Source organism: Harmonia axyridis, chromosome 1 (genome assembly GCF_914767665.1).
Source record: "Harmonia axyridis chromosome 1, icHarAxyr1.1, whole genome shotgun sequence".
NCBI classification, from domain to species: domain Eukaryota; kingdom Metazoa; phylum Arthropoda; class Insecta; order Coleoptera; family Coccinellidae; genus Harmonia; species Harmonia axyridis.
In genome coordinates this window covers 62,538,444-62,561,839 of record NC_059501.1, presented here as the reverse complement: position 1 = coordinate 62,561,839, position 23,396 = coordinate 62,538,444, and the positions used below count along the sequence as shown (strand labels likewise).

Below are 23,396 nucleotides of genomic sequence, written 5' to 3'. Positions count from 1 at the left end.
CAACCTTGTGAGGACCGCCGCCAGGATTGGCAAACTGGACATTTTCCAGGGGCGCCAAATTGTAGGGGCGCAAAGTCAGTTAACAAAACAACACATATAATAAACTTTTTGACATAAAATGTGTTTGTAGTTAAAATACCATTCTTTGTAGTAAAATAATAAAATTGCCAAGATCCAATTTTTTTGAAATCGAATAGGAGCTTTTAACTATAGTTGTGAAAAAAGAAATAGGTACTAAAATTCACCCTCACTTCTAGTCTTTTTACTATAGACTTATAAGAGCGTCGTAGCATCAAATAATGAAGGACGTTTTTTTATGAAATCGACAAAACGCCCTTTGATAAATTTCAGAAGGTGATTTTAAGACAAGTAATACGATTCCATAAATAAGAAGATATAACACAGGCTTCTTCAAAGAAAGTTCTTTGATAACTAAAGTATTGAAATTTTGTGACGAGAATGATACAAAAAACCGAAAACAACGGGTAAGTATATACCGATGATGGATTCAAAAATCACAGATGGCAAATAAGAAGCGACGCTGACAAAGCGGATAGATAAAGGAAAATAATAAACCGTGGACATAGATATGCTCGTAGTGCAATCAAGGGCGTAGATCTTTTTTTTTCTTGGGGGCGGTAATCGAAAAAAAATTTCTGACGACAACGTTTACTCATATCTGTAATGTGAGGAAGAAAGGTTTGATAACGAAGTTTGAACCAAAAATTATTCGAAATGTTAGCATTTTTGATTACCGATTTGAAAGTTCTTACCTAATTTATACACGGTGTTCTTGAATTGGTACGAAGAAAAATGAGAAATTCCTTGAATAATTTTAAGAATAGAATGTCCTATACATGGGCCCGCAAAGGCTTTGTTTACGAGATACAGCGTGTGTCTGTACTCCTACTTTTTTGTGATGCTTATAACTGTTTATCGAATCTTTATTCATCTTCTCCACAGATTGGGGAAATAAGTAGCAAAACTGATTAATTATTATTCATTACAGTTTACTGGATCTTATAATAATTTGAATTTTTTCGAGGATTACTGAAGAATTGATAAGAACCGACAAAAAACCAAAATGTGTAGTACTGGACCAGAGTTTTTTATTACATTTTTCTAAACTACTAGTGGTTCACCAAAAAAGTTCTGGTGGAAAGAAACTCTTCCAGAAAAAATATCACCCTGTATATTTGCATTCAAAATTAGCATATCACATGATTAAATTGAAATATATATGCCAAATTAAAGTTGAATATCACGTCAAGGGAAGAATTGTTTGAAGAACAATTTACAATTTTCTAAACTAACAGTAGTTCACCAGAAAAAATATCACTCTGTAGATTTGCATTCAAAATTAGTATATCACAGAATGAAAACTTTGAATTGGTATATCTACGCCAAATTTAAGAAAATATCTTGTAAAGGTAAGATGCTATGAGAAAAACTTGAACTTTAACATCTGTATCTCGAGAACAAATCGTTTGTACCTCCAATTTAGGAACACCCTGTATAATCAATTCAAAACTGATGTCTTCATAAATAATTTGCAATTTGAATGGAACATATTTTAAATTGTAAAACACAGCACTGACAAATTTTCAAAGCGAATAACTCAGTTCAGTTCTTTGGTAATTTCAGTTTCAAAATTTTGTGAGGAAAATGATACAAAAAACCGAAAACAACGGGTAAGTGTATACCGATGATGAATGCAAAAATCACAGATGGCAAAACAATGGGGACGTCGACCAAGCGGGTAGATAAAGGAAAATAATAAATCTCAGACATAGACGTGCTTGTAATAGTAGTAGTTGCAATAAAAGTGGGAATCATCTTGAGAGCGATAATAATAAACTCTTAAACCGAAAAAGGGTCCGATTTTTTGCTGCTGTGTCGATTTTAAAGAAAAGTAAAAGATTTTTGGTTCGTTTTATGGAAAATTTTCGTTGTTTGTCTCTGAATTCTGAAATGTTATATTTTGAGAATCATGGGGGGGTAATTACCCCCAGTACCTTCTATTTCTATGCCCTTGAGTGCAATGAAATAATAAATAATACACTTGTAAACCGTAGAAGTCCCGAATTTTCACTATCAAGATAAAAACCTATTACCACGATCCCCAATATGCAAAAATAACAAATGTCTCAGCCTGTACGTGAAAATTTCAATCTGTGAAAACATAATACCTATTTCACTAATTTTCTCTTACCGCTGTGCTCATCACCACGAATGTTGACCTCTCTGTAATTTCTACCATTATTTCTTTCATCGCAATATCTACTGATGAGTACGCAAGAATGTCCAGCCTCTACCAAATTCAACATGAACGATTTTCCTAATGCATAATGATTTCTGCCTAATCCCATAAACACTCCCAAAATTTTCGCACACGTTATTGGATCGAAAAGAGATAATAAGAAAATACAACCCACAATTCTTTTTAATAACATTTCTGTAGTCGCTCAAAATAACGCAGGTAAAAATAAATCATGTTTTAACTGTCTAATGGATTAAAAACTTATTATAATAAAAACGAGGAAATCAATAATCAGGAAAAAATTTACGGCATTTATCTCCAACATTTAGTTTTCGAGGATGTGGTGAGAATTTCGCTGATAAATAAATGCATGTTGATTAAGTTGCTTAATGAAGAAAATCAGGACAATTTTTTCTGTTTGCTTCTTATTATTGAATGAGAATAAAAAGATACTTTGAATTGGGACTATAAACTTCACCTCTTAGCACTTTATTCAGCCAACCCACATGTTCAATATTTCGATCATGCCATAAAGAAATTATACAGGGTGTCCCTGTATATACTGTAATCAGAGGTAGAGTAAGACTAGGTGAGTATGGATTGACTGAAAAAAAAAATTTCTGCCTTTCCTTAGAAAGATACAGGGTTCTTTTGCATATTCATGAAAATAATGAAACCATCATCAGAATCAAACTGATCGGCGGAATTTATTGAAACTTGGGATATAATTGACACATGCCGAGGTCAAGTTAGGGACATATTAATTATTTCAATATCCCAGGACCGGACTCATCATTTCTCATTTGGTGTATTCAGGTCAAAAATATCACTTTGTAATTTCAATTTGAAATTATTGCTCATATTTTCAAAAAATACCCAAATTCAGCTTCAATACGCGGTATCACTCAAAATTCCACATCTAACATTCTTTTTTATGAATTTTTTTGACAAAGTTCGAAAAATTCGATTTATGCAGAGGTAGAGGATGCACTCTCTTCTTCTTGTGATTAAACTTTAACTGTTTATGAAAGGAAAGAAGAAAAATTTGTATTGCTCTTCATTTGACAATCGGCATTCTTCATGCATTTCTAATTTCTATTTAAGACATAGATATTACATTTCGAGATACCGACTCACCACCACTATAAAAATGCACAAAATTTCTCGTAACGTAGCATTTAATTTTTAAGACAAAATACTCTGGGAAATAGGTAATAATAGTAGGTAATGAAAAAAAACCTTGTCTGAAATAATCAACATTTTTATTATATACTGTAGGTTTACAAGTGAGCTAAGCATTCTCATTAGTATTAAATCATTTACTAAGCAATATACTAATCATATAATGTTTAAAACTTCAAGATAAAATAATATCTTTAACTATAAACATATCAATATATTAATGCATATACTCATACACTATTTCCACAAATTGTGTTTGCTAACAATATTGTATTAAATTATGACACCATTTTACCCTTTCTTCTATTGTATCTGCTGATAGAAATTGCCTAAAAATGTTTTAATAATTATAAAATTATGAATAAATAAATAGAATAGTGTAAAAATCGAATGTCAAATAAAAAATATGTATTCTGTACCACAATATTTCGAATTTTTGAAAATACAGAAAACATATCTTCGGAAGGTTAGGTTAGGTTAGGTTAGGTTAGTGTAAAAAGCGAATGTCAAATAAAAAATATGTATTCTGTACCACAATATTTCGAATTTTTGAAAATACAGAAAACATATCTTCGGAAGGTGAAGAAATCTGAACTTGATGGAAGTTGAGAAATTATTAGTTGGTCGTTTTTAATCGGCTATCGCTTTATATAATTTTTGAAATAAAGGGTAAATAATATGTTGCATTTTATCTTATGAAACACACCTGATGATTGTTTTATTTTTTTTTACAAATTGTAGTCAATGTTTCTTTATCTTCGGGAAGGGGTTCTCTTTCAGTTTCTATCAGAAATGTGTGAAGTCTTGCACAAAAATCTCAGCTCACAGGACCTATTTCTTTATTGTTGCAACTCTTCAGATTAATAGAATTGATTATAGGGGGCTGTAAGAACAGAATATTGTTTTTAGTAATTATGGCAGTTCAATTTATTCGGAAACCGATAAAATCAGTAAATGTTATTTATAACTGTTGCTTTCTAAACTTTAATATTAAAACTCAGTGATTGCATGTTTGAATTTCCAGCAATCAAGATAATTTGGTGGAATTCAAATGAGATAATTTATTGATTCTTTCAAAGTTTGTACCTTATGAATAACTTGAAAGTACAATTCTTTACTCATCATCAATATATTTCCAATAGCTGAGTGAATCTCCATTTAGAAGACACCATCTTCTATACCAAGCGCCAAAACCAGAAATATCTTCAAACATTGTCAAAAATTCACATATTCCACAATCGTTATTAATTCACAAGAAACAATCAATTCAATTGATCCTTCCAGGGGAACAATTACTCAATTCTTGGAATCTACACATTTCAAAACATAAACTGAAAATATTTCAGTGAGAATCAGAAAAATTTCAAAGCTCAAATAATTAGTGAAAATGATAAATTGAAATAGGAATAACTAGGAAATATGTACCGGGTTTCTCACCATAATTTGACCCCCCTTTAACTTTGTTACTAAAAGAGGTACAAAAAAATGTTTTCCACAAAAGCCACATATTGATAGCAACTTCATTTTTTCAAATGGAACACCCTGTATATTTTTCTATATTTGACTAGCTCTTTTTCCCCTGATTTTGAATATATAACATATGTTTGGGCGTTTGGCCTATCTCTCTTATTCTGGGTACCACAGAGTTTCAAATTTTAAGAACCACCTAGCATGCTCAGTAATCAGTTTTCAAGTGGTAGGCTGCGATATATGAGATTTTGTAGAAAACATTTTTTTGTACCTCTTTTAGTAACAAAGTTAAAGGGGGGGTCAAATTATGGTGAAAAACCCGGTACGTATATTTTAAGACTGCTTGAAGCAAGCTTTTTTCTGTCTCTTGTTTGAATTAATTCTTGATTAATTGATCTGATTTGTTTTCCTCTACGATTTCGTGCCAACAGACTGATATAAATGAGCACAAGCTATTGATTTTGATGAAAATGAAAAAGCCCCTTACCTCTTTTCGTTTGAATCTGTTTATGAATACCTCCATTCTTTTCATTCTCTGTTCCTTAATTCGATTTTGGATCTGTTTTTCGGAAATTGTATCCTTTTTTTTTGAATAGAGCTTTCACAGTTATTGAAAGAATTATTATTCACTGTAGTTGCAGTTCTTTTTGACCTGTTCAACTGTTGTTGGTACTTTAAATTTTGTTGTAACTAACTTGACGGCAGGCTTCCATGAATCATCGGTATTTTAGTTCCAGCAGGCTTTCACTTCACTCAAAATGAACTAGTCGTCTATTGTCTTACCGCGTTCATGTGGCAGGAGTTGAAGTCGTAGCTGTTGTTTGACCGGAGTTCTCTGTTGTAAATGTCTTGGAATTCTAGGATCGAACCAATAAATTGTATTGGTCAGTCTATTTATAAAATATATTTCTCTATCCGGATTTTGTTCCCATCTTTCTGGTAGTGGACCTATGTCTACATTTGCACTGCCCTTCGCAGTTGTAAAAGTAGGAGATGTGGACTGGTATGTAGATAGAAGTTACTCAGCACTTTGGTGTTGAGGTGCTGTTTGAGCTGCTAGCGACTTACTTGGATCTTCCCAAGTGGTAGAACGTGTAATATGGATAAGATAACACACCTGTCTTTTGGGAGTTCTGTCCTGTTCCCATCTCGGTGGTACCGGGTTGTTATCTTCAGATTTGCTAGCGATATTGTAAGACCGTTGTTTTATATGATGAGGACCGAGCAATTGTTGTCAGACAACCGAAATTCTGCTGAAGGGCTGCAAGTGTTAGACCTGTGATGAGCAGTCTGCAAAGGCACAGTATTAATAGGAGCAGTAGTCGAATTTCCCGCTGAAGAACCGAAAAACGAATGAACAGAATTTTCACGAGAGTGGTTGATGAAAATTGCTTCTTTAATATAATTGATTCCCTTCATCTCTTCGTCATATTATTACTTTGTCAGGCTTGGTATTGCGAGGATTGATCAATGAATGAAGAGTTTGTGCTTGGTCCCGCCCATCTGGTAGTCGACCCATGTCTACATCTGCACTGATCTTCGCAGTTGTTGAAGTAGGAGATAGAAGTTATTCAGCACTTTGATGTTGAGCTGCTTTTTGAGCTGTTAGGAATGTCTTGGAAAACTACCAAGTGGTAGTTTTCTATAGAAATATCATTACTGTTTGTGGCCTCAAACTTCCTCTAACTTAAGAGCCTGGCTACGATGAGCTGCAATTGAAAAAATTAAGAAATTAGGAATATGAATTTGAAGAAATTATCACAGTTTGTTCTCATAATATACGTTTTCAGAATGTATATATTACATATTTGAATGTGAACTTACTGGATACTAAAAAGACCTTTTCAGCATCAACTTGTTCGGTAAAACCCATAAATTCCAAAGTGTTATTACACCGATTGAGAGCCTGACTTGTTTGCGAAATTATTATTTGCAACATTTGAACCTGGAAATTGCTTCTTTATAATAACCAATTTACTATACATATACATATATCATACTATTATATTAAAATGAAGCTTACTTTTCAGCCTGCAAAAATTGTATTTTTGCTAAAATTTCCTGTTTGGTTCAGAACATGAATATTCTTGTTTTGATTTTTATTGATGAATCTGATGGTATGGAAACAGTATATTATAATGTAGCATTACCTACATTCCATGAAAACTCAAATTGTATATTCAAGAAATAATTTCAATGAATTTGGTGAAAAAAATGTGATGAGTAACAACTCTTTTGTGAATACTTTAATAATTTGTGAACTTACATTATTTGTTAGTTTTCTGTAAAAATTAAAAGTATATGTCAAAGGAAGTTCTCCATCAGCAACTTGAGAAGGTTTCGACTGTTCAACGGATACATTTTACTGGCTATTTGAAACGATTTACGTCTGGTGAAAAATATTTATAATAGAAGGAATGGGAAGGAAATGATCCCTTCATCTGTATATCATATGTTTATATTGTCAGGCTTGGTATTGGGAGGATTGATTAATGATTGAACATAATCTGAACTAGGAAATTCTTCTTCTATTTTTAAGGAAGGCACAAGTTCATCAGTAGAAACGATGCTTTCACTGAGTGTTGATATGACTGAAGTGTTCATATTGTGGCTTTCACTGCCAACTTCTATATCGTCGTCCATAGTAGAAAGGAAGTCCTCTGATGTATGAGGCATCGAGTAAGTTGTACCGATACCAAGGCCATATTTGGCAGATTTCTGGTGTAAATGATCAGTAAGACTGGACAAAAACGGATCTATGGGGAAGATCCGAACAGTTTTCTATCAGCCTCATGTCATGTTGCAGAAGTTGAAGTCGTAGCTGTTGCTGTTGAGCCAGTGTTGACTGTGATGTATTCTGCCAGGGCGTCAAAATGACACCTGAACCCGGAGTTCTTTGTTGTATATGTGTTTGAATTCTAGGATCGAACTGATAAGTTGTTGGTCTGACTATTTATAAAATATATCTCTTTTTCCTAAGTTTGTGCTTGTTCCCATCTTTCTGGTAGTAGACCAATGTCTATACCAGTACTGACCTTCGCAGTTGTGGAAGTAGGAGATATGGATTGGTGTGTAGATAGAAGTTACTCAGCACTTTGGTGTTGAGCAGCTGTTTGAGCTGCTAGCAACTTACTTGGATCTTCCCAAGTGGTATTAAGTATAATGTGGTTGAGATAATATACCTGACCTTTGGAAGTTCTGGCCTGTTCCCATCTCCGTGGTAACGAGTCGTTATCTTTAGATTTGCTAGCGACATTATAAGAGCGTTGTTTTATATGATGAGGACCGGGCAATTGTGATCAGACAGCCGAATGTCTGCTAAAGGGTTGCAAGTGTGGCCTCTGTGATGAGCAGTCTGTATAAAGGCACAATATTAACAGGAGCAGTAGTAAAATTTCCAGCTGAAGAACCCAATAATGAATCTACGGAATTTTCATCAGAGTGGTTGATGAAAATTGCTTCTTCAAAAAAGTTGATTCGCTTCATCTGTATATCATATTATTATATTGCCAGGCTTGGTATTGGCAGGATTGAACATAATCTGAACAAGGAAATTCCTCTCCTTGTTTTAAGGAAGGCCCAAGGTCATCAGTAGAAAATATGTTTTCACTGAGTGTTGATATGGCTGAAGTGTCCATATTGTGGCTTTCACTGCCCACTTCCATATCGTTGTCATAGTAGAAAGGAAGTCCTCCGGTGTGCGAGGGATCGTGTAAGTTGTGCCGATACCAAGGCCACTATCGGCAGATTCCTGGCGTGAACGTTCAGTAAGACTGGAAAAAAATGAATCTATGGGGAAGATCTGAACTAATTTCTCACATCAGTTTCTAAAGTCGTCACAACATCAGTTTCTGCTGTCGTATTATTTATTGCTGACGTTGTTTCAGTCTATCAAGTTCATGTTTCACTAGTTGAAGCCGTTGCTGTTGAGCCAGTGTTGACTGTGATGTATTCTACCAGGGCTTCAAAATAACACCTGAACCCGGAGTTCTTTGTTGTATATGTGTTTGAATTCTAGGATCGAACTGATAAGTTGTTGGTCTGTCTATTTATAAATTATATTTCTCTTTCCTAAGTTTGTGCTTGTTCTCATCTTTCTGGTAGTGGACCTATGTCTACATTTGCACTGCCCTTCGCAGTTGTAGAAGTAGGAGATATGGACTGATGTGTAGATAGAAGTTACTCAGCATTTGGTGTTGAGCTGCTAGCGACTAACTTGGATCTTCCCAAGTGGTAGTACGTGTAACGTGATTGAGATAATACATCTGACCTTTGGGAGTTCTGGCCTGTTTACATCAGATTTGCTAGCGACATTGTACGACCGTTGTTTTATATGATGAGAACTGGGCGATTGTGGTCAGACAGCCGAAAGTCTGCTGAAGGGCTGCAAGTGTTGGACCTGTGGTGAGCAGTCTGCACAGTAGTCGAATTTCCCGCTGAAGAACCGAAAAACGAAGGAACAGAATTTTGACGAGAGTGGTTGATGAAAATTGCTTCTTCAATATAATTGATTCCCTTCATCTCTTTATCATATTAGTACTTTGTTAGGCTTGGTATTGCGAGGATTGATCAATGAATGAAGAGTTTGAGCTTGGTCCAACCCATCCGGTAGTCGACCTATGTCTACATCAGCACTGACCTTCGCAGTTCTTGAAGTAGGAGATCAAAGTTATTCAACACTTTGATGTTGAGCATCTGTTCGAGCTGTTAGGAATGTCTCGGATCCTGCCAAGTGGTAGTTTTTTATAGGAAAATCATTACTATTATGTTTTTGTGGCCTCAAACTTCCCTCTAATTCAAGCGCTTGCCAACGATTAGCTGCAATTGTAAAAATTGAGATTTGGATTATAAATTTTAAAAAATTATCATATTTCGTTCTTATAAGATATGTTTTCAGAATGTTTATATTACATATTTGAATGTGAACTTACTGGATACTAAAAAGACCTTTTCAGCTTCAACTTGTTCGGTAAAACCCATAAATTCCAAAGTGTTATTACACCGATTGAGAGCCTGACTTGTTTGCGAAATTGTTATTTGCAACATTTGAACCTGGAAATTGCTTTTTTATAATAACCAATTCACTATACATATACATATTTCATACTATTATATTAGAATGAAGCTTACTTTTCAGCCTGCAAAAATTGTATTTTTTCTAAAATTTCCTGTTTGGTTCAGAACATGAATATTCTTGTTTTGATTTTTATTGATGAATCTGATGGTATGGAAACAGTATATTATAATGTAGCATTACCTACATTCCATGAAAACTCAAATTGTATATTCAAGAAATAATTTCAATGAATTTGGTGAAAAAAATGTGATGAGTAACAACTCTTTTGTGAATACTTTAATAATTTGTGAACTTACATTATTTGTTAGTTTTCTGTAAAAATTAAAAGTATATGTCAAAGGAAGTTCTCCATCAGCAACTTGAGAAGGTTTCGACTGTTCAACGGATACATTTTACTGGCTATTTGAAACGATTTACGTCTGGTGAAAAATATTTATAATAGAAGGAATGGGAAGGAAATGATCCCTTCATCTGTATATCATATGTTTATATTGTCAGGCTTGGTATTGGGAGGATTGATTAATGATTGAACATAATCTGAACTAGGAAATTCTTCTTCTATTTTTAAGGAAGGCACAAGTTCATCAGTAGAAACGATGCTTTCACTGAGTGTTGATATGACTGAAGTGTTCATATTGTGGCTTTCACTGCCAACTTCTATATCGTCGTCCATAGTAGAAAGGAAGTCCTCTGATGTATGAGGCATCGAGTAAGTTGTACCGATACCAAGGCCATATTTGGCAGATTTCTGGTGTAAATGATCAGTAAGACTGGACAAAAACGGATCTATGGGGAAGATCCGAACAGTTTTCTATCAGCCTCATGTCATGTTGCAGAAGTTGAAGTCGTAGCTGTTGCTGTTGAGCCAGTGTTGACTGTGATGTATTCTGCCAGGGCGTCAAAATGACACCTGAACCCGGAGTTCTTTGTTGTATATGTGTTTGAATTCTAGGATCGAACTGATAAGTTGTTGGTCTGACTATTTATAAAATATATCTCTTTTTCCTAAGTTTGTGCTTGTTCCCATCTTTCTGGTAGTAGACCAATGTCTATACCAGTACTGACCTTCGCAGTTGTGGAAGTAGGAGATATGGATTGGTGTGTAGATAGAAGTTACTCAGCACTTTGGTGTTGAGCAGCTGTTTGAGCTCCTAGCGACTAACTTGGATCTTCCCAAGTGGTAGTACGTGTAACGTGATTGAGATAATACATCTGACCTTTGGGAGTTCTGGCCTGTTTACATCAGATTTGCTAGCGACATTGTACGACCGTTGTTTTATATGATGAGAACTGGGCGATTGTGGTCAGACAGCCGAAAGTCTGCTGAAGGGCTGCAAGTGTTGGACCTGTGGTGAGCAGTCTGCACAGTAGTCGAATTTCCCGCTGAAGAACCGAAAAACGAAGGAACAGAATTTTGACGAGAGTGGTTGATGAAAATTGCTTCTTCAATATAATTGATTCCCTTCATCTCTTTATCATATTAGTACTTTGTTAGGCTTGGTATTGCGAGGATTGATCAATGAATGAAGAGTTTGAGCTTGGTCCAACCCATCCGGTAGTCGACCTATGTCTACATCAGCACTGACCTTCGCAGTTCTTGAAGTAGGAGATCAAAGTTATTCAACACTTTGATGTTGAGCATCTGTTCGAGCTGTTAGGAATGTCTCGGATCCTGCCAAGTGGTAGTTTTTTATAGGAAAATCATTACTATTATGTTTTTGTGGCCTCAAACTTCCCTCTAATTCAAGCGCTTGCCAACGATTAGCTGCAATTGTAAAAATTGAGATTTGGATTATAAATTTTAAAAAATTATCATATTTCGTTCTTATAAGATATGTTTTCAGAATGTTTATATTACATATTTGAATGTGAACTTACTGGATACTAAAAAGACCTTTTCAGCTTCAACTTGTTCGGTAAAACCCATAAATTCCAAAGTGTTATTACACCGATTGAGAGCCTGACTTGTTTGCGAAATTGTTATTTGCAACATTTGAACCTGGAAATTGCTTTTTTATAATAACCAATTCACTATACATATACATATTTCATACTATTATATTAGAATGAAGCTTACTTTTCAGCCTGCAAAAATTGTATTTTTTCTAAAATTTCCTGTTGTTTATTTGGTTCAGAACATGAATATTCTTGTCTTGATTTTTATTGGTAAATCTGATGCCGTCTATGGAAACAGTATATTATAATGTAGCTTACCTACATTCCATGAAAACTCAAATTGTATATTCAAGAAATAATTTCAATGAATTTCATGAAAAAAATGTGATGAGTAACAACGCTTTTGTGAATACTTTAATAATTTGTGAACTTTCATTATTTGTTAGTTTTCTGTAAAAACTGAAAGTATATGTCAAAGGAAGTTCTCCATCAGCAACTTGAGAAGGTTTCGACTGTTCAACGGATACATTTTACTGGCTATTTGAAACGATTTACGTCTGGTGAAAAATCTTTATAAAAGAAGGAATGAGAAGGAAATGATCCCTTCATCTGTATATCATATGTTTATATTGTCAGGCTTGGTATTGGGAGGATTGACTAATGATTGAACATAATCTGAACTAGGAAATTCTTCTTCTATTTTTAAGGAAGGCACAAGTTCATCAGTAGAAACGTTGCTTTCACTGAGTGTTGATATGACTGAAGTGTTCATATTGTGGCTTTCACTGCCAACTTCTATATCGTCGTCCATAGTAGAAAGGAAGTCCTCTGATGTATGAGACATCGAGTAAGTTGTACCGATACCAAGACCATAATTGGCAGATTCCTGGTGTAAATGATCAGTAAGACTGGACAAAAATGGATCTATGGGGAAGATCCGAACAGTTTTCTATCAGCCTCATGTCATGTTGCAGGAGTTGAAGTCGTAGCTGTTGCTGTTGAGCTAGTGTTGACTGTGATGTATTCTGCCAGGGCGTCAAAATGACACCTGAACCCGGAGTTCTTTGTTGTATATGTGTTTGAATTCTAGGATCGAACTGACAAGTTGTTGCTCTGACTATTTATAAAATATATCTCTCTTTCCTAAGTTTGTGCTTGTTCCCATCTTTCTGGTAGTAGACCTATGTCTATACCAGTACTGACCTTCGCAGTTGTGGAAGTAGGAGATATGGATTGGTGTGTAGATAGAAGTTACTCAGCACTTTGGTGTTGAGCAGCTGTTTGAGCTCCTAGCGACTTACTTGGATCTTCCCAAGTGGTATTACGTATAATGTGATTGAGATAATATATCTGACATTTGGGAGTTCTGGCCTGTTCCCATCTCGGTGGTAACGAGTCGTTATCTTTAGATTTGCTAGCGACATTATAAGACCGTTGTTTTATATGATGAGAACCAGGCAATTGTGATCAGACAGCCGAATGTCTGCTAAAAGGTTGCAAGTGTTGGCTCTGTGATGAGCAGTCTGTAAAGGAACAATATTAATAGGAGCAGTAGTCAAATTTCCAGCTGAAGAACCCAATAACGAATCTACAGAATTTTCAAGAGAGTGCTTGAGGAAAATTGCTTCTTCAAAAAAGTTGATTCGCTTCATCTGCATATATTATTAATTATTATATTGCCATGCTTGGTATTGGGAGGATTGAACATAATCTGAACTAGGAAATTCCTCTCCTAGTTTTAAGGAAGGCCCAAGGTCATCAGTAGAAAATATATTTTCACTGAGTGTTAATATGAGTGAAGTGTCCATATTGTGGCTTTCACTGCCCACTTCCATATCGTTGTCATAGTAGAAAGGAAGTCCTCCGGTGTGCGAGGGATCGTGTAAGTTGTGCCGATACCAAGGCCACTATCGGCGGATTCCTGGCGTGAACGTTCAGTAAGACTGGAGAAAAACGGATCTATGGGGAAGATCTGAACTAATTTCTCACAACATCAGTTACTGAAGTCCTCATAACATCAGATTCTGCTGTCGTATTATACCTTGCTGACGTTGTTTCAGTCTATCAAATTCATGTTTCACTAGTTGAAGCCGTTGCTGTTGCTGTTGAGCCAGTGTTGACTGTGATGTATTCTGCCAGGGTCTGTCTATTTATAAATTATATTTCTCTTTCCTAAGTTTGTGCTTGTTCTCATCTTTCTGGTAGTGGACCTATGTCTACATTTGCACTGACCTTCGCAGTTGTGGAAGTAGGAGATATGGACTGATGTGTAGATAGAAGTTACTCAGCATTTGGTGTTGAGCTGATGTTTGAGCTGCTAGCGACTAGCTTGGATCTTCCCAAGTGGTAGTGAATGTAATGTGATTGAGATAATACATCTGACCTTTGGGAGTTCTGGCCTGTTCCCATCTCGGTGGTAACGGATTGTTATCTTCAGATTTGCTAGCGACATTGTACGACCGTTGTTTTATATGATGATAACTGGGCGATTCTGGTCAGACAGCCGAAAGTCTGCTGAAGGGTTGCAAGTGTTGGACCTGTGGTGAGCAGTCTGCACAGTATTAATAGGAGCAGTAGTCGAATTTCCCGCTGAAGAACCGAAAAACGAATGAACAGAATTTTCACGAGAGTGGTTGATGAAAATTGCTTCTTTAATATAATTGATTCCCTTCATCTCTTCATCATATTATTACTTTGTCAGGCTTGGTATTGCGAGGATTGATCAATGAATGAAGAGCTTGTGCTTGGTCCCGCCCATCTGGTAGTCGATCTATGTCTACATCTGCACTGACTTTCGCAGTTGTTGACGTAGGAGATAGAAGTTATTCAGCACTTTGATGTTGAGCTGCTGTTAGGGATGTCTTGGATCCCCCGAAGTGGTAGTTTATCATAGGAATATCATTACTATTATATTTTTGTGGCATCATACTTTCCTCTTACTTAAGCGCTTGCCTACGATTAGCTGCAATTGTAAAAATCAAGGAATTAGGAATATAAATTTGAAGAAATTATCACATTTTGTTTTCATGATGTTTTCAGAATGTATATATTACATATTCGAATGTGAACTTACAGGATACTAAAAGCTTCAACTTGTTGGGTAGAACCCATAAATTCCAAAGTATTATTACACAGATTGAGAGCCTGACTTGTTTGCGAAATTATTATTTGCAACCTTTGAATCTGAATCATATTACTTGTAGAAGGCATGTTAACCAAATTAGAAAATTTAAATGGAAAAATTCTATTCCTCATGATGTAAATTCAGAGTCTGACAAAAATCAAGTAAATATAAGAGTACCAAACCAAGAAAATCTGAATAAGAATGAATCAGAAACAAAATCTAATAGCAGCCCTTCAAATGAAACTAAGATCAGACCAAAAAGGCAAATAAAGCCGGTAGATCGATTAACCTATAGTTAAGTTAGTTTTGAAGATATGTATGTATTAATATAGGTATAGAATAAGTATGCAAATAGGGTAGTAATAATTAAAAAAAAAATAAGGAGGGAGGTGTTAGGTGTTCATTATGTTTCTTATGTAAAAAACTAATCTGACCGCACATGTGGTGCATCGATATAATGTTAGTTCAGTTTCAAATTAAATTTCCAACCTGCAACGTCGTGATAATTATTTCTACCTTCCTTCAGTGTGAACAAATATAAAGTAGTGAATTACAAGGATCAACTTATTCAAATGAATAAGTTAACCCAAGTAACAACAGTTTCTATTGTTGATTAAATTTGTCTGTATGTTTTCGTGTTTTATTTAAATCTCATTTATTTCTTTGAATTTCTACACATGTGATTTTTGTTGATTAAGCTTGAAATCCCGCCCTAGAATTTTGCCGCCCTAGACGATCGCCTACCTACCCCCTAGCGTCGGCCCTGGCTATGAGCTGTTATCGTGCTAGAAAAAAAGTGACCAGTAGGCGGGGCTTATTCTATTACAAAAATTGGAGAAGCATCAGGGTCGGATTAAGTAAACTTTCATGAAGGAATATAAAAATAAACCGTGTTCATCACTGGTGGGGAAATTCTTATCCTTTCCTCACCACTGGATCAGACCTAATTGTCTAGACTTCAACTCCAAGTAAGTTGTAATAAGAAATAGTCTCTAGCTTGGACTATTTTACGCACTTTATATGTGAATAATTTCCACTTGAATTATTGCAAAGGGTAACAGTAATAAATACTAAACAACTTACTCGGTAACAGGTTTATTTTCTGTGAGGTAGAAAATATTGGTAGAATACTTTCGTTGAATACAGATTGAATACACGTGTAACACAAGGTGAATACAGAACAGGGTACACGTGGAATACTAGATTGATAAAAGCAGAGAATATACAAGACATGAACGTTAAACTAGGTTGAGTTCGGCCATAGAACCTCAACCGCTTCAATCTCAATTCTTGTCCTTGCATATACAGAGAGGGCCATTGAAAACGAAACAGCGGCTCTGTAAGTCGGCAGAACCGAGTTATATAAAAACGCTCGGACACGTCAACAACATTTTCGAGGGGGACATCGTTCGCGATGAAATTCACCCGAAATACATTCCATCCCTCGGAGCTGTGACCGCCACCCCTAAATTTTTAAATGGCACCATATGGCAAGTGATACCTCATTTGAAAGGTAGTTTCCTTCTTAATATCAAACAACAAAAATAAATTAATTCTATCGATTCGTTTTCGAGATATAGGAACTTGAAGTTGGGAAATAACTTTTTAATCACTCAATCGTTACCATGAAGAGCACTTGAAATTTCAACAAGTTTTTAGATAGAATGTTTCCTGGAAATTGGATTGGAAGAAGAGGCGCTATAGGGTGGCCAGCCAGATCTCCAGATTTAACCCCACTCGACTATTTCCTGTGGGGTCACTTGAAAAACAAAATCTATGCAACCGAACCAGAATCTCTGGAAGATTTACGACGTAGAATTATTGAAGAATGCCGTCGAATAACGCCGGAAATGCTACGAAATGTGAGGTCTCATTTTGAACAGAACTTGTACTATTGTATGGAAATGGGTGGTAAACAGTTAGATCATTTAATTCCTTGACAATGATAATTATCTTTAAACAGTTGCAATGTTAGATCTTATTTTTATTGATTGAGTGAATAAAAAGTTATTTCCCAACTTCAAGTTTCTATATCTCGAAAACGAATCGATAGAATTAATTTATTTCTGTTGTTTGATATTGAGAAGAAAACTACCTTTCAAATGAGGTATCACTTGCCATATGGTGCCATTTAAAAATTTAGGGGTGGCGGTCACAGCTCCGAGGGATGGAATGTATTTCGGGTGAATGTCATCGCGAACGATGTCCCCCTCGAAAATGTTGTTGACGTGTCCGAGCGTTTTTATATAACTCGGTTCTGCCGACTTACAGAGCCGCTGTTTCGTTTTCAATGGCCCTCTCTGTATAGAAAATCATATATTATTATACAAATTATATAATAGTGAAGAAATGAATGTAATAAATATAGTGATAGTATCAGATGAATAAGATAAACGTAAATAATTATACAAACAAAGCAAAATAATAAAAGTGAAGATATTTGGGTAGGCAACCCAAAATACATATTGGAGAATTGTGAGTAATATACAATTCTCCAACACATCACTTTTTAAGCAGTCTAAGCATTGTTCATAAACAATTTTTTATTTCAAATAATATACAACATATCCTGACATATAAATTTAAATATATTTAGAGTATGAAGAAGATGGATATGAAAGTTGTAGAGGTCTGTTGAAAGATTCAAAAATATGGGTTGAGAATAGAATAAATACTAATTATATCAGATTACCGAGAATTGCCTCAGACACAGATTTGAATAAGCATGGAAATCATAATTTTATCTCAAATTCAAATACTTCACTTGGTAGCTACGGGCATCAAAACCATTTAACATGAGCACTATTGAACCAAACAGAACAACAGTATTCAGCAACAGAAAAAACCAAGGCCAAGGCTGCTGTACGAAGAGTGCTGGCATCAGCACCCCATGAAGTACTGCTAATTTTTGGAGGATATTATTCCTCGACTTCAATTTCAAACGCAAATTTTCTAAGTGAACCTTGAAATTCAAAGAAGAATCAAGGTTAACTCCAAGATATTTGGGGCAAAATTATGATTCAAGACGGAATTATTGAAAGTTAGTTTCAATTTTCTGTGTTTTTGTTGATTATTCAAATGGAAACAGGATACTTCTGTTTTATTTGGATTAGGGCATAAGCGCCACTCAAGAAAATAATTTTCCATAATTTTTAGAACTATACAGTCATTAGAAAAAAGAGTTGTTGGCTTATTTTGAAAAATTGACCTTTTATATTCTTCAATTTCGAGAGATCGACAGGTCTAACCTATATAAAATGCAGGACATTCGTCACAAAACAGCTTATAAACACCACTCAATCAGTCAATTGTGAAATATTGAGTCGATCATTAATACTAAAAACATCTTAAGTGGTTACTTTGATGGACTGTATGCAAAATTCTAATCGAAACACAATTTGACTTAGGACTTACCTATTCTGTCAACGGCTGTGTTCCACCGATAAAATGTAAAGGGACAAAGGAATCAGTGAGAAATATCTGTTGTAACCACCAACAAACATGTAATGCACTATAGTTATGTCTCAAAAATAAACTTAAATTCACGAATTCAAAATAATACTAATAATAATAATAAAATAATCGGAATTTTATTTACGAAAACGAACGAACTTCGTTATTCTCCAAATGCTAATCAACAAGTGTTAAAAATTAACAAAACAATTACCCAGGTGCGGAGCATATGTGTACATGATATCGCTCCTGAAATTGAAAATGTTCAAATGAATAACCATAGGCCTCTGAACAACATTCAGAAATCTTACCTTCGTAATAAAATATTGAGGATACTCAAAACAAAAAATACAATAGAATTGTTGAAATAACAATTGAATGTCCTCATTGAGATGGCAGTGGACATAACCTAACTACAGGTTTTTTAAAGAGACTAGACTTGGCGTTCACACCAAGTCTGGTCTCACGACTTCAGTTCAGAATATTCTCACTGCCTTGGAGTGAAATAACGATATTGTTCATCTTTAAAAAATTTTTCTAAGAAAACTGGACTTGTGCCAAAAAAAAAATAAAAACGCTCCAGTAATGTAAACTTATGGTAGAACCTGAAGCAGAGAGCAAATTTTTGAAAACGGAATGTACAGGGTGTTTTTTCAACCTTCGAATTTAATCTGAACTTATCATAATTCCCACCCTGTATTTTCGAGAAAGTGTTGGAATTATTGAAAGAAGACAATCATATTGTTCTACACTGAAAATTTCATCAATATTGATCGGGCCATAACAAAATTATGAATAAAAGAAAATTCGGTAGAATCGGACAAATCACCCTGTAGACTCTCAATAAAGGCCCCAACCATAAACCAAACATTGTTTCGAAACTGCCTTGACTAGTGTAAACTTCTGCTAAAATCTGACGGTCTCCTCCGGAATCACCTGTATAATGGAATGTGGTATGAAATAATAAAACCTTTAATATTTCTTCAGGACGATAAGTTTGAAATGGTGAAATGAAATCTTTTCATTTCATTCTGGGCAATCAACATCCTGATCGAAGAATTGAAAGAAAAAATAATACAGAAGCCGCCCCTAGTGGCAACCCTTAGCAATGCGAACGCCGATAAGCCTGTAACAATTACCCATGAGACTCTAAGACTGATTTCTAGGGGTGGTTTGGCTTATTTGGCAACAAAACTCCTACCCAGGTTTTTACAAATTCAATAAATTCAAAATATACAAAGATCGATCCTTTTCACTCCAAACAAATAATATTGAAATAAAAACTCAACTTAAATCAGTTTTTAATGAATTACTGTGCTATTAGGATGTAGATTATTCTTCTAAACACCAGATCTTAGCAGGAGGCTATAGTACTCCAATTCCCATTCAGCGAAGTTGATGTAATAACGCCAGGTATTACGCAGGTATTCTCCCAGTTTCAGGAACTGAAGTGTGCAACTTCCATATCTCAAGAAAGTTCTTCTCTACGATATTTCAATCCCAATGGAGATTTCTATTGTTTAATCCCAAGGGAGGTTGTACTTCTTGATACTTTTCAATCCCAAGAGAAGCCTCTGTTGTTCCAATCCTATGGGAGGTGCGAGAATCCCAACACAATTCTCGCCGATAAATTAAATTCGAAATTTCAAATTAAACTAGTATTGGCTGACATTTAAAACATGGTACGTATCTTTCCTCAAGTCTCGATAATTATTGAGAATATTTCAAAAAATTCTCTCTCTTTCTTTTTCTAGATACACGCATCCGTTGGCGCTTTTTCGGCGACCAACCACACACAACGAATCGACAAACCACCGCGTCTTTGAAAATTCCAGAGCGTTACATGAGTTAAAGCGTGCAAAATCGTTACAACTATTATGCGATTTTCTTGTTCTTGTAGCAGAACCAATTTCGAATTTTTAATTTTTTTCATAATTTTTGGATAATTTATTACCCTATTTAAAAATTTTTAGCTCCAAATTCTCGGAGAACTCGCGGGTTCTGCTAGCTTGGCGTTGAGCTTACCTACCTACATGTAAAAATATAATTATTCGAATTATGAAAATATTTTTTCACAGAACTTCTTAGAAATTCAGGAAATGAAATTCAATATGGAAATTGAACAGACCAATCTGACAACATAGCAGTGTTGTTTTTAGTATTTTTTACGCATTGCCATTTATCTGATAGAAAAGGGACGAACCTGCTCAGAGCATTTTCCACAATTCCATATTTCTTCAAATTATGCATTAAAAGTTCACGGTTGAGGCAGTCAAAGGCTTTAGAGAGATCTATAAAAATTCTAGCAGCTAATTTATCTTGTTCTTGGTATTTCAGAATTTATTGTGTATAAACTGTGCGTCAATTCCAAATGGTTGAACGGAGAAAAATTTTAACATTTGCGCTAATTTTCGTTTGTTTTTTGGATTGAATAAAAATATTTTTTCATGAAAGTTTCAAATTGTTATTTGCGATGCCATTCTAGCAAAAAAAAATGGGATTGTCTTTTAGAAAAAACATCAATCTGTAAAAATGAATGAAGCTATAAGTGAAATTTTCATGCCATCCGGTGGTTTATTGAAAAACTAAAATTGATATGTATAAGCAATAATGTAGTTATGAATTTTGTTCTCTAATTCATCCACACACTGTGTAACATTAGAAAAGGTGGTAATTTTGAAATCATTATTCCTAAGTTTGTGACTGTTCCAATCTTTCGAACTCATTCGTATCTTTTATAAATTTTCATAGAGATTGCTAATGATGTTGTCGTTGTTTTTAAAAATACGAACGATTTCGAAAATTTCTAAAAGTCTAGAAAAAAACCACTGCACTAATTCGTGATGTACTTTGTTTGAACTCGATGAAATAAATTCAAATGGATCTATGTGACTTCGTACTTCCAATAAATACCTCAATTTGTATATTCCCACATTTCATATTCATGCGCAAAATTGCTATAGACATGTTCTCAATAAATGATGAGGAATTACTAGATAAACAGTCAATAAGTGTTATTATATTCCATATTCCTTAAGACACCATGATCTTTAGAGAATTACTGTTATTTATTTTGGCAGTACTTAACAAGATTGATTCCGTGACTGAATAATCATATGTTTCCTTATTACTCTAGGGCAATGAAAAATTCCATATAATTTATCCATTTGACATCATCCATAATGCGTTGATATAAATATCGAAAATGAGTATAGTAAATTCCATTGTATGGTGTTATCCCGATTATTATCAAAATGAAAAAAGTGTGCTCCCTTATTTGGTTGACGTTCATTGCAATATCGTATTTCTGCAGAGGTTTACAGAGTGTTTCAGAAATTCCAAACTTTCCTTTGAATAATGGAAAAAAGATTCCATCTATTGGATATGGGACTTGGATGGTAAATATTACACAATTTTCACAAATAATTATAGTTTTTAAACTTAAATCATACTAAGCATTATATTGAATTGTATTTTCTGTCATTGAGTAAGGCGTATACGGAAAGGATAATGAAAGAAATAAGAAATTTTTTCATAGAAATAAATGAGTGTTTGGTTTGTGCCTACATGTACATGGTATAGCAAAAATATCAAACTCGTTCTCTGTATATGCCACTAGTTCAAGAAAATAAAGCGAATAAAAGTGCTTGACATAACCATAATCATATTGATTATGAAATATATATTTAATCATATAAAAAAACAAAAAAAACATTTGATTTTATTTACATATTATAAAAAAAGTCTTCTATTTTTCTTCTTGAATATATCAACTTCATGAGAGCCAACTCATTCAGTCTATTCTCACTAGTTTTTTTCTCAAGTATGTTTTGAGAAAAAAAGCATTTTCCAAATCACTTTTTGAAATTTAGTTTATTTCTTTACATCGATTAATTCCTATGAATATATTTGGGGAATAAATACCGTCGTAGTATTCATACAACACAGTTCTCAAATTCAAATTTATGTGTAGAAAGTTATATGCAAGTAATATGCAAAAAACGGGCAAAAAATGAAAATTTTCACCTTTTTTCCATTTTTTCAATGTTTTATCATGAAATTTTGGTGACTAACCTCAGATCCGAATTCTGTACCCCAGAAATAAAAAAAAATAAATCGAAGAAATTAAAACTACCCTATCAACTGGGTTTGAGCAGAGATAGATAAAATACGTCAATTTTGAACTGTCGTTTGAGCTAGGTTTATGGACAAAAGTCTTGATGGAAGAAAACGCCAGAAGATTAAATTTTTTTCGTATTTTGGTCAATGTTCCGTCACGAAATTTTGGTGGTCAACCTCAGATTCGGATTCAGCACCCAAAAAAATACATACGATCGAAGAAATCAAAACTACCCCATAACTTTCCCTCGAGGGAAAAATGTGAGCACAAATTGACTGGATTAAGTAGAGGTAATTCAATTCAGATTTCAGATCACAAATGAATTGAACTGAGAGTGATAATTTCATTCACTTTTTACAAATTCCATCAAAAAAATATTTTCGAGATTTTGAAAAAAAATTTAGTTTCAAACTGAACGATCTGAAGTAGTATGTTGAGAATTGATAAAAAATAGAAAATCCCATTACTATCTATTTACTTACGAATATATAGGTACTCCTTTTAACTTGATGTTCCGTTTCAATAAATTTTGACATCTTAAACATTTCGTGGGGGGTTTGACGAGAAGCATCCCGTTTTCGGTTTTTGAAAAATGATATCTGCTTCGAAGATATTGAGTTCTTGGACTTCATTTTTCATTTATTTCCATTTATTCAGAAATTTCATTCATTTTGTGTCTTTTGTATGATCGTAATGAAGTAATATATAGGGTGTCTCATTTAAAGAAAACAACAATTATGTAACGAAAGTTAAATTTGTGGTCAAGAATGCTGTGGAGAAATTAGACTTGATTTTATGTGATCACAAGTAGCTT

At 34.4% G+C, this 23,396-nt stretch overlaps 2 protein-coding genes and 1 pseudogene across 3 annotated transcripts in view; 1 reads left to right on the top strand and 2 right to left on the bottom strand.

The window, feature by feature from the left end:
- Window positions 1-18,655, bottom strand: part of LOC123671246 (UDP-glycosyltransferase UGT5-like) — a 28,219-nt gene extending 9,564 nt beyond the window's left edge. The window contains exon 1 of one of the 2 annotated variants that reach the window (XM_045604989.1): window positions 18,424-18,655. Coding sequence is in view for 1 of the 2 variants with exons in the window: in XM_045604988.1 (XP_045460944.1) it covers window positions 2,213-2,453 (241 nt within the window). In the remaining variant the exon portion in view is untranslated. Of the gene's footprint in view, window positions 1-2,212; window positions 2,535-18,423 lie in introns of those variants that run through there. The other variant, XM_045604988.1, reaches the window with a different exon arrangement.
- Window positions 6,573-13,352, bottom strand: LOC123671248 (annotated as a pseudogene).
- A 2,758-nt stretch (window positions 18,656-21,413) lies between the features above and the next one.
- The window catches only part of LOC123670668 (aldo-keto reductase family 1 member A1-like), a 31,978-nt gene continuing 29,995 nt past the window's right edge, over window positions 21,414-23,396 (top strand). Inside the window, exon 1 of the mRNA XM_045604191.1 lies at window positions 21,414-21,860. Coding sequence (XP_045460147.1) covers window positions 21,717-21,860 — 144 coding nt within the window. The 5' untranslated portion in view covers window positions 21,414-21,716. The remainder of the gene's footprint in view (window positions 21,861-23,396) is intronic.